This window comes from Cnephaeus nilssonii (assembly GCF_951640355.1).
Source record: "Cnephaeus nilssonii genome assembly, chromosome: 8".
NCBI classification, from domain to species: Eukaryota; Metazoa; Chordata; class Mammalia; order Chiroptera; family Vespertilionidae; genus Cnephaeus; species Cnephaeus nilssonii.
The window spans coordinates 61,712,768-61,725,113 of NC_137079.1; the positions used below are offsets into that span (position 1 = coordinate 61,712,768).

Below are 12,346 nucleotides of genomic sequence, written 5' to 3' on the forward strand. Positions count from 1 at the left end.
AGACAGCCAATGGATGTTGCTCTCACATCAATGTCTCCCTCTTTCTCCCTCTCCATTCCTCTCTAAAAATCAATAAACTATTTTAGAAAAATAAATTTAAAAAGTTGATTGGAGCAATGTTATAGTGAAATGTTAGACATAACCAAACAGCATGGAGGGACCTGAAGAGTATTTTGCTAAGGGAAATAAGTCAGTCAGGGAAAGACAAGTATCTCATGATTTCATTCATATGTAGCATCTAATGAACAGAAATAAACTGATGAACAAAATATATCCAGAGACGTAGAAGCATGGAACAGACTGATGAATCTCAGAAGGGAAGTGGGGGTGGGTGGGTTGGTGGGGAGAGATTAACCAAAGAACATATGCATATATGCATAGCCCATGGACACAAACAATAGTGTGGTGAAGGCCTTGGGGGATGACAGATGCGGGTGGAGGGGGTCAATGGGAAAACAGGGGGACATATATAATGTTTTCAACAATAAAGATGAATAAATTTAAAAAAAAAAAGAAAGAATCTTATGTCCATCACTTTGGAAGTGGATTTTAAAACTCTTGGATGGCCCTAGAGGGTTTCCTCAGTGTTAAGAGCACCGGCTCTTGGAAGGATCACGAGTTCAATTCTGATCAAGGACAGGTCCTTTGGTTATAGGCTTGGTCCCTAACCCCTGTCAGGGTGCATGCAGTAGGCAACCAATTGAAGTGTCTCTCTCACATAGATATTTCTCTATTTCTGTCTCTCCCCCTCTTTTCCACTCTCTCTAAAAGTCAATGGAAAAATATCCCTGGGTGAGGGTTAACAAAAATAAATAAATAATAAATAAGTAAATATCTGGAATGAATATGCATTAGAATATTATCATATTTCATCTAAGCCAGGTATCAACCAATTACAGCCCATGGACAATACAACCCACTCTTTGTTTTATAAATTTTTACTGGAACATAGCATACACGTTTGTTTATATTTTGTCCATAGCTACTTTCATGCTATAATTTCAGAGTTGATTTGTTACAACATAGACTGTTTGGCTCTCAAAATGCAAGTCAGATATTTACTATCTATCTCTTTACAGAAAAAGTTTACCAACCCCTGACCTAAGTTAAAATATCATCTATTGAAAAATGCACCATTGGTTTATGTACCGTTAATAAAGAAAAAATGTTATGCCAGTTAAACGATGACAAGCTACTAATTTTAAGAATCCTAATTTTGCCAACATTAAAATATTGAAAAAATCATCTTAAAATCAATCATGATATATAGCACTTCAAATAAATAAACTGTGGTATTAGTATCAACATGGATAGATCTCAAATGCTTACTGTTTAGTGAAAAACCATTTTCAGAATAATGTGAACAGTATATTATTTTATCTCTTAAAAAGCACAAAACAATATTATGAGTTTTGATGAATGCAAATATGGGTAGGTAAGCATAATTTAAAGGAATTGGAAAGATTTAAAGAAAATTGATGATAGAGGAGGAGAAGGGATCAGGTTGATTATGGAAGACATGAGATTTATCTCTAGCTATAATGTAAAGGGTTTTATTTTAAAAGTGATTTATTAATACAAAATATATTTTTAAAGCATCAACACATGGGAAAACTGGAAGAAAATATGTCAAAATGTCAACAGTGGTAAATTTTTTATAGCAGAAGTATAGTGTAGTATAGTAGACATATTTAATTCTATTTCACTATAATTTTTTTAAACTTCATGAATAACAAAAATGAGTCATGTTCTTCATTTCTATCGCAATCAAAAGAGATTAAGGTTTGAAGAAGTGCATGTTAATCAATTACCTGGCGTTACAAGCTAATCCTGTTTTTCTACCATGGCATTAAGATTAAACATCGTGCAAGTTGGGGCCAAATTTCATAGTTAAACTTTTTTTTCCTTAATGGTGGTACATCTAATCTTTAAATACAATGAACTTTATTCCTCACCATGGAAAACCACCGACTGTAAAAGTTAAATGTCAGGTGCATTTTACCGAACAGAAATAGCTTGTCATGAGTCATGTAATTGATGTAGGATGTACTTCTTTCAGCCCGACCTCACTTGTTTTGAAATGTACATTGTGATTTTACACGATTTTCTCTGTTGTCACATGCAGTTCAGACCCTCGTGTTACTTACCAAATGCTTTCATTTTTGTCACTTGTCTATAGCAGGACTTCCTAGAATATTCTCTATAAGCGTGTTCAGAAGTTCACAATTTTATGGTATAACTGTAACACCACCAGCTTGCTTCTTATTCGATAATGAGGATCAACTCACCTGCCACTGCTTTCGTTTAGGTTTTGTTTTTGTCTTGTTGTTTTAAGCATATCTTTCGCTCCCTATGAGTGCTTCACCAGAAATAGATCAAACGGCCTGCCTTTGAGACTGAGAAATGAAACGTGTCTGGGAAATGCGGACCAGGGCCTTGCGTCTGTGTGAAGCTTAGACTGTGAGACTAAGGTCTCCTGCTCTGAGGACCAAGACAGACTGCTGTGTTTCTCATTGTTTAACTCAATTTTTTCCCTTTCCAGTTCCATTTCACCATTTAGTATTGAGAGCACAAGACGCCAGAGACGGTCTGAATCCCCAGACTCCAGAAAGCGGCGGATTCACAGATGTGATTTTGAGGGATGCAACAAAGTGTACACAAAAAGTTCTCACCTGAAGGCTCATCGGAGGACACATACAGGTACAGCTCCACAGGGCTTCTTGCCGGAGGGTCAGGCAGAGTCCAAAAGGGCCAGCTGCTCACCTCAGGAGCCACGAGGGTGCTGGATGGTGTCACGGCACGTATTTCTTCAGTTCAGTTCCTTTCTGAGCAGAATGCTTTTCCTCCCTCCATTGAAAAAGGCTTAAGTCTTAGTGAACTTTAGCAACCAATGAAGTTATTTCTTCTATGTCTCTACAAAGTAATGGAAAAGGTATCCTCAGGTGAGGATTAATAAAAAATAAAAATAAATAACCACACTATATTAACCGTTTCCCAGCTGAGGTAGTAAAATCATTCAAATCATCCTTTGCCATTCTTGAGCCATGTTCTTACAAGAGACATTTCCAAAGCTCCTTTCCAGAGACTGCCCCGTGACTCCTCACGTGGAAGCAGGGATCGTGTGTGTGTGAGTGTGTGTGTGTGTGTGTGTGTGTGTGTGTGTGTGTGTGTGTGTGATAAAGTGATGGCAAAGGAGGAGGCTTTCCTGAAGTCACAAAGGCATTATAAGATCAGGAGTTGACTTTTTTGCTCATTCAATGCATTATACTTTTAATACTTACAAAATAATCAACACATTTTGCAAATTCCCTCTTCCCTCTTTCTTCCCTGCCTCCGATACCTTCCCCTTTCCCACTGAGTTTCAGTTTCCTCCCTCTCCATTGATCCTGAGCTTCCCCAGGAGAAGTTTTCTTCTGTTTCTTAGGTACTATTTTTGAATCAAAGAATGAGTATAGAGATATGGAAATGAGTATCACTAGATAGTGAACAAAATTATAGTATGATCAAGTCATATTACCTTTATGGGATCATTCCTGCTTAAATAATAAAAGAATGACCTTTCTTCAGTTAGTCATCATATATTGTAAATTATTCTTCCTTTCCTTGAACTTTTAAAATACATACTAGCCTCATTTTCACACGGATACCTCTATTCCATTTATCCAAGTGATGAGCAGTGGCAGAGGAAAAGGTTTAATTTGGTACTATTAAGGGATAGAACTCCATGGCGTTACAAGATTACAAGTTTTACCATGGACTGTGGAAGTAGGGCAGGCATGATGTACGCATTGTAATTCAAAGCAATATAAACTGTGCATGCTGAAGTGAAATTAATTAGCTTGGCTTACTAGTAAAATAAAGTCATAGACTTCTGGGGTCCAACTGGTTCAGAATGTAGTTTGTTTCCTAACTAGGGGGATCCCGTGGGTGTCATCTCTCACAGAGATCAGGCCACTGCTGTGCTGCTGTCTGCACACTCAGACACCTTTGATTTGACCTTCACACCTGTGGCTGCAGCTGTCATCATCTCCTGTGTGTTCAAGTGTGGTTCCTGATCGAGTGTTGTCCACACAGCCGTCATTTTCCCATCTCCCCTCAAACACTTTGAGTGTCAGAGAGCTTATTCTTATGCAAAATAAGTTGGGTGACATTTCTGAGGGCATATTCTTTGTATAGTAGATAATTAAATACTTGGGTTTAAAATCAGTAAAGAGTTAGTAACTAGACTAATAATTTGTGTTTTTTAAGTGAGACATAATTGACACACCATTGTATAAGTTTAAGGTGTACAATGTATTGATTTGATACACTTACATATTGCAATATGATTACTCCCATAGGTTAGCTAACAACTCTATGGTGTCACGTAATTATCATTTCTTTTTTGTAGGGAGAACAATTTGTTTACTATAATCACCATGCTGTGCATTAGATCGCCAGAACTTATTTATCTCCTAGTTATAAGTTTGTACCCTTGCCATCCCCTCTCTTGCCATGTTGAATTGTTTCTTACAGTGGTGTTTGGCTCTCGGTCCCTTGACTGGGCTAACTCCATCACACTGTAATTTTCACTTCCTGGCCCTGGTGCTCCTCATAACACTGGCATGAACCACTGGCACCTTCATTTCTCCAGACACCCTCAGTTCTCTCAGCCACATTTTTCTAGATATACCTCAAGTTATCACTGTGTCTTTTTCAGTTTTCCACACCACAGATTGAGGAAACAGGTGGTGTTAATGGACATCTCTTAATAGAGTCAAAGATAATGTAAAGTCTTTTAACAGTTGATTTTCTGTTTGGTCATCTAAATTAAAAAAAAACTAAACTGCTGAAAACTAGGTCTTGTCCATCCCCTGTGCCTGTAACTGATTTCTTTTAAACCTAAACATGCAATTTTTAATTGGACCCGTCCCTCAACTGATGGCTCCTTCAGGACTATACACATACCTCAGAGATATTGCATGTTCAGTTCCAGACCACCGCAGTATAGTGAGTCATAATATTTTTATTGATGGAGAGTCTTGCCTTCGGTTTGTTACTTTAATAAAATAAAAAAAAGGCGTGAACACGTGTGAATCACAATGAACCAAAGCGCAATAAAGCGAGGTGTGCCTTAGTGGGTTTCCTCTCCCTGGGCGTGTGTAGCCATAGTCTGGATGATCTCCTGTAGGAGACACAGGCCAGCATCATTACTGTGAAGGCTGCACATACACCTTCTAGTCTGGGAGATAGTTATCCTATATCCATTTTACTGATTTGGACCCATTATCCTATTAAATTAAAATGACTTTGAACCCTCTTCCCATCCAACTTGCTGTTAGTATAGTATCTCTCTCCTCCAGCTTCTCTATTTTTACCAGATATTGAGTAGGACAGGTTCAAAGAAAAAGCTCTGAGAGCTGATCCTAGAAACTTCTATCAATATGGGTCTTAATTCATCAATCAGTAATTAAAAATCCACCTAATTTTCCGACATCTAGCCCATATTTCTTGATCCCTCAGCTACATTAAAAAGTCTATGTGAAATTCCTGCTAGAAACCATATACCAAATTCATTCATCCACTTAGCAGAGTGACATTGTGCAGGGTGTAGTTTTCTAAACTATCAATCAAAGCACAGGATTTTTCAAAAGAAAGAATGAAATTTGGTTTATTTGCTGCCACTGGTTCAAAGTGAGCCCATACTGATTCCTGATTTACAATTATTTGTAAGATTTCATAACTTCGTGTTCAAAATGAAATCAACACAGATTCTGTTGGGATTCGGTTGGCTTGCTTTGCTTTTATTAAATATCTTCTTAGCCTTACCTTTGCTTCAGGCATATTGAGCAAGTTATTTGTGTGTGACTGATAATAATGTGAAGTTTGGGATTATAACAGATGACTTACGAGAACTACTCATGCTACAGGAGATAAGCAAGTAGCAATGAGAAGCTTTCTTTGAGCAAGTCACATTAATTTTACCTTTAATATTGATCTTTTGCTTTATGAGTACATGATCAAGTCCTCTATTTAGGACGTAGACAGCAAATGAATCATTCGTAAGAATGTGAAAGAGGAACATTTTCTATATATTAGCAAGGAAGTTAGAGTTTAAAAAATTCTGAAGAATGCCTTTTGAAAAGAAAAATAAGGATTATTTTGTAAATGTGTAATTTAAATAATGGCATAAAGATTTGATCAAATATTTTAAATGCCTTAACTAACACCTACAAGTGGTAAATTGTTTAAGGCCTGTTAAAAAAGGAGGGGGGGAAACAAATTATATATATATATATATTTTTTTTTTTTTTACACACACACACATATATATATATATCAGCAATCACACACACACACACACACGTGATTGTCAACAGGTGATTGTTCCTATTCACTAGTCTAAATTGTGTGCGATTTATCTCCATGAAGTAGTGTACAGTGCATTTAAATAAATGTGCAGTATATGTAAATGAATGGTCATTTAAATCTGGGCTATCCACAACTACTATGTACTGTGAATTTCTCTCATTTCATTTTAGTAACTAAAGTCATTATTAAATGATTTGAGTGTGAATTTTAGAAGAAAATATTTTCATGAATTTGGCATTGTTGTTTAGAATTCTTAATATTTTCTAAAAATACATGCCACAGTATTTCCTAAAAGGCAGTACAATAAGCAAATTGCACTCAGACAGCAGTGATTCCAAAGCCACTAGATGGTGCACTAGCACCAGATGTTGGGCAGGTCTCGTCTCAGAGGGCCTGGAAGAGAGGGAACTAGAACCCTCTAGTGGTCTGCATGACATGAGGGGAGTGTCCGTGATCTGCAGAATTTCCCAGTTTAGTGATGAACAAGGAAAAGGCAAGAGAAAGATAAATTTTAAACCAGAATTTTAAGAAAGTAATTGCAACATATTCAAATATTTAGTTCCAAATGGATCTGGAAATATTTTATATTCCAACATGATAGCCTGTTTTCTAATAAATCTATGAGGCTCATTTAGCCAATCTTATCTAATATTCATTTTAATTCCTTACTTAAATTTTAAAATTAGTAAACATAAAGAAGTCACATTTCTTATCTATCTTTATCAAAAATTACTCATATATGAATTTTACACGTCAAGGACTTTAACTCGCAAAGATGCTTTTAAAATATGAACCAATTTTGAATTAAAAATCTCTAAAATATGTCCTTTCCTACTTTTACAAATGAATGAAATGATGCACTATTTAGCTCTTCCCTCGAGGAACGAAGCCTTTGTAATTAATACCATATGCTGTAATTAATATCTGATAATGGTTATGTATTTGGAATGCACACATACACGCATACACACATCAGTCTTGAATGCTTACAGACCCCAGCCTTTTTCACTTTTTTTATTTGCCTCATTTCTTCTCGTTGCTCTTCCTATATTTCTTGCTTCTAATTTGACAACTTATTTTACTGGATGAGATTCTGAAATGGTTTGATGATATTTCTATAAAGAAAAGCATGTGTTTTGTGACAGCTATGCATCTTGGTGGCCTTTAGTTCACAAGTCTGCGGTCGCTAATCTTACCTTCGGTAGTAGTGTGCTACCTCTGCTTTCACATCTATCTTCATTAATTAAATAACTCATTACATATAAAGCTCCACATCAGAGCCTCTGTCTAGATTCATTGTTAGATAAAGCATAGGGCTTAGTGATGTCAAGATAATTAATCACTTAAGAGCAAGCTGACATTTTTTTCAAATAAAAATCCTCTTCTCTTAAGTTGTTTGTAAGTCCTGGTGAAACAGCTCACAGATATAAGCCATGTTGGTAACTGTTGAGAACTAGAGAACTAGAAAAGAAGTAGCACCAAATCTGAAGTCAGGAGACAAAAGTCTGAATCTGTCTTTGGTCCCTAACTGGTTGGTGAACTTAGACAAGCTGCTCTGTGAATCTCAGGTCTTCTGTTTCTTCTTTAACTTTAAACATAAACATGCCAAGTTGTTACATAATTACCACAGGGGACACATTTTTATATCCCCAGTAAGTACAATGACTAATACATTGTAGGGGCTCAATAATATTTGTTGAATTGAAATTGTATATGTATGGATACTGATATGGACATACAGTATGTTATTATTGTGAACAATAGGTTCAAGACAAAAAAACGTTTGGATAGTGTAGTATACACTCTTTACTTCAGACTCTACTAATTTAAAACTTATATATTTAGAAAAAGTTGGAGTAAAGCTAACTGTTGTCTAATAGGCCCTTTTGTCATCATTTTAATAAAATGATAGTGTCAATAATCTTTTAAAGAATATACTTAATATAGTAAAGCCTAGTGTCTCATTCCAAAGGACCCATTCATAGACAAATTCAACAAGACAAATATATATTGAGAACTGTCCATGTCTAAGACACTATAGATTTTCTTCTTGAAAATGACAGAAAGGGACATAGACCCCATCATCAATGAACTTGTCCATGAGTGTACTTGATAAGACTCATCAAAATAGTCATAATAAAGGCCAAGTGTGCAAAACCGTATAATAAAGGCACGAGCACAATGTCAAAGGAATACAGGAGGAGCTGTCTCTTGTGGCGAGGCAGTTTGGGGACACCGCCCTAAGCTGGGCGTGCAAGGCCCCTCTCATCCTGTTCATCTGTTCAGTATCGTTTGCTGGCCCTTCCCCTACTTCCTCCCCACCCCTCACCCCCATTCCTCAGCCATACAAATGAATGAATCTCCAGATATGCCTAACTGTATGGGGCCCATTCTTCCCCCTACCTGCAACGGCCTGCCTAAATGCCCCTTTCTTCTTGCTTCTTTAGTTGGTAAACTATTTATTTGTTTAAACTGCCTCATTGTCACCTCGTCCCTGAAGGTCTCTGACCACCCTCCTTCTTAAGCAGGTAGAATTCCATCCTCTGTGACCCTAAAGCAGTTGGAAATGTCCCTGATGTAGCAGCTCAATGCTCAGAAGGGAAGGTATGTGGGAAACATTGGAGCCGCAGAAACAGCAGGTGTCTGATTGGGCATGAGGGGAGGGGAAGGGGAGACTTTGAAGATAACGGGTGTGTGTGGTGAAGACATGGAGACCGTAGGTGGGAATGAGCTGATACTTCCTGAGGACCTGCCAGGCCCCATGCACAGCGCTCAGCTCTGTAGTGCTTCCACATTTTAACCACATCTGTAAATCCCTTGAAAGGTTACAGCACGTGTCCCCTATCCTGTTGTAGTCAAGCGGTGGAGCTGGGATTCTAATTTCGGTTTCTCTAGAGCCTGGACTGTTGTCATTACTCCTGCTCTCAGACAAGTTTGCTAACAACCTGCCAGTCTCCTCCCCACCAGGGCCACACTCCGCAGTCACCTACCTATTTAGGTCATTGAAGTACTTTGAAGTAAGAAGACGCAAGCGACTTTCAATGGTCTATTTTTAAGGCTTCTCATTAACTTGAACCTGGTCTTTCTTCCCAGTCTGCTACAATTTTACTTTGTTAGAAAACCAGTAAAAAGACAAGGACCAGAAATCTTAACAGATAAATTAAGCCACCTGGAGTGCTTGCTGGACACCCAGCTCTGTGAACAGTAATGGGGGTGATGTAAAGATGAGGACAGCCAGGAGTTCTAACTCTGGCTGGCGAGACGACCCCATCCTCAAACATCCACCACACTGAGTGTGATAGGAAAGGCCTGAGACACAAATTGCGAAAGCAGCACAGAAGGGGTGATGGATCCCGAGTGCCGGGGTACAGTAACATCACCTACCCACGTGCACACGCACTAAAGTGCCACCTCTGAAAATGAAGCTGAAAAATCTGGATCGGTAACAAAATGCTGTGAAAGTATCACATTTGTTTTCATTTATGGAAAAGGAGTTATTTTAACCTGTCGTAGAGAGCTACTATGTAGAAACACACTGAACCTAAGATGTACTGTTACCTGGATGTAAGTACCAGTGCTATACGAATTTGATTCAGTTTGGTTTTTAAAGTGTTACCTTATTTATTTAAAAAAAATAAATTCATCTTTTTCATTCATTTAGAAAAGTAAAGGCTTCTAAAACAGCCTACCAATTCTTAATTCTGTTGTCGTTAGTACATAAATCATCCGTGACCATGGGAAGTTAAAAAATTATGACCGTGCTCCCCATGTTCCTTCCTTCGCTTTAGGTGTTATTCTGTCATAGAGCCCTCACAGCTGTGTTGTAAGGAGTGGGGTAGGAACACCCCCAGCCCTTGTGCTTCCTCACACTCTGCCAAAGAGTAACTAGATTATGATTGTCGGTCATCTTTTTCTGAGTGGCAAAATTAACTATTACTTATATAACATTTGTGGCCTTAATGGAATTATTAATGACTAGAGGCCCTGAGCATGAAATTCGTGCATGGGGGCGGCGGGGGTGTCCCTCAGCCCAGCCTGCACCCTCTCCAATCTGGGACCCCTCTGACAATCCAGGACTGCTGGCTCCCAACTGCTTGCCTGCCTGCCTTCCTGATTGCCCCTAACCACTTCTGCCTGCCAGCCTGATCACCCCCTAACCACTCCCCTGCCAGCCTGATTGATGCCTAACTGCTTCCCTGCCAGCCTGTTTACCCCTAACTGCCCTCCCCTGCAGGCCTGGTCACCCCTAACTGCCCTCCCCTGTTGGCCTGGTCCCCCCAACTGCTCTCCCCTGCAGGCCTGGGTCCCCCACAATTGCCCTTCCCTGCAGTCCCGGTTGCCCCCAACTTCCCTCCTCTGCTGGCCTGGTCACCCCTGACTGCCCTCCCCTGCTGGCCTGATCGCCCACAACTGCCCTCCCCTGCTGGCCTGATCCCTCCCAACTGCCCTTCTCTGCTGGCCATTTGTTGGCGGCCATCTTGTGTCTACATGGGGGCAATCATCTTTGACCACATGGGGACAGCCATCTTGTGTGTTGCAGTGATGGTCAATTTGCATATTATCCTTTTATTAGATAGGATTAGATAGGATAGAGGCCTGGTGCACAGGTGGAGGCCAGCTGGTTTGCCCTGAAGGGTGTCCCGGATCAGGGTGGGGTTCCCTTGGGGTGTAGGGTGGCCTAGGTGAGGGGCCTGTGGTGGTTTGCAGGCTGGCCATGCCCCCCGGCGACCCAAGCAGAGGCTCTGGTATCTGGGATTTATTTATCTTCTATAATTGAAACTTTGTAGCTTTGAGTGGAGGCCAAGGCAGGCCAGGGCTGTGGAAGCTTGGCTTCCTCCATCACCAGGGGCAACTCAAGCCTCCTTCTCTCTCCAGCTCTGTGGCTGCTGCCATTTTTGTTGGGATTTATTTATCTTCTATAATTGAAACTTTGTAGCCTTGAGTGGAGGCCTGGGCCAGCCAGGGCAGGCAGAAAGCTTGGCTTCCTCCATTGCCGGGGAAACCCAAGCCTTCTGCTCTCTCTCTGGCCGCAGTCATCTTGGTTGGGTTAATTTGCATACTTACTCCTGATTTGCTAGTGGGCGTGGCTTATGGGTGTATCAGAGGTATGGTCAATTTGCATATTACTCTTTTATTAGATAGGATAATGAGAAACTATTTTTGTAGAAAATACATTCTCTGTTAAAGAATATATAAAAAGAATGTTTATTTATAATGTTTAAGATAATTCCATAAAAATCTTGATAACAAGAATAATTATAAAGTAAATATATCCATCACATATTGTGTTCCTAATTTTAAAGGTTTAAAAAGATTATTTTTTGCAGGTAGACCTTTAAATGGCACTAGTTTTAAATAAAAACCTTTCAAATTATTTTTCTTTTTGAATACATATATATTTGATAAGATATATATATATTTTTTTATTTTTTTTAAATGAGTAGACTTCATTTTTTTTTAACAGATTTTGGTTTACAGAAAAAGAGCAGAAAGTTTAGAGTCTCCACATGTGCCCTCCTCCCCCACTCCCTGGTGTCCCTTATTATTAACATCTGGCATTAGTGTGGTGCATTTGTTATAACTGATGAGCCAATCTATACTAACAAAAGGGTAATATGCTAACTAGACCAAGTTCACCAGACATCTTCTGGACGTCCAACTTCCTTCCGGTGGCAGGGTTCGAGGCAGAGGTGGTTAGGGGTGATCAGGCCGGCAGGGGAGCAAGCAGTTAGGGGTGATCAGGGCAGCGGGGAAGCAAGAAGTTAGGGGTGAGATCAGGCCAGCGAGGGGGAGCAAGCAGTTAGGGGTAATCAGGCCGGCAGGGGAGGGGAGTTAAGGGGCAATCAGGCCAGCAGGGGAGGGCAGTTAGGGGGAAATCAGGCTGGCAGGGAGGGCAGTTGGGGGCGATCAGGCTGGCAGACAGAGGAGGTTAGGGGCGATCAGGCAGGCGAGCAATTAGGAGCCAGTAGTCCCGGATTGTGAGAGGGATGTCCGA

The 12,346-nt window shown here is 39.7% G+C and overlaps 1 protein-coding gene across 3 annotated transcripts in view; it reads left to right on the plus strand.

The window, feature by feature from the left end:
* KLF12 (KLF transcription factor 12) overlaps positions 1 to 12,346 on the plus strand; it is a 451,985-nt gene that overhangs the window by 419,911 nt on the left and 19,728 nt on the right. For all 3 annotated transcript variants that reach the window (XM_079778508.1, XM_079778507.1, XM_079778509.1), the window contains exon 7: positions 2,543 to 2,700. In XM_079778508.1, the coding sequence (XP_079634634.1) occupies positions 2,543 to 2,700 (158 nt within the window). The remainder of the gene's footprint in view (positions 1 to 2,542; positions 2,701 to 12,346) is intronic.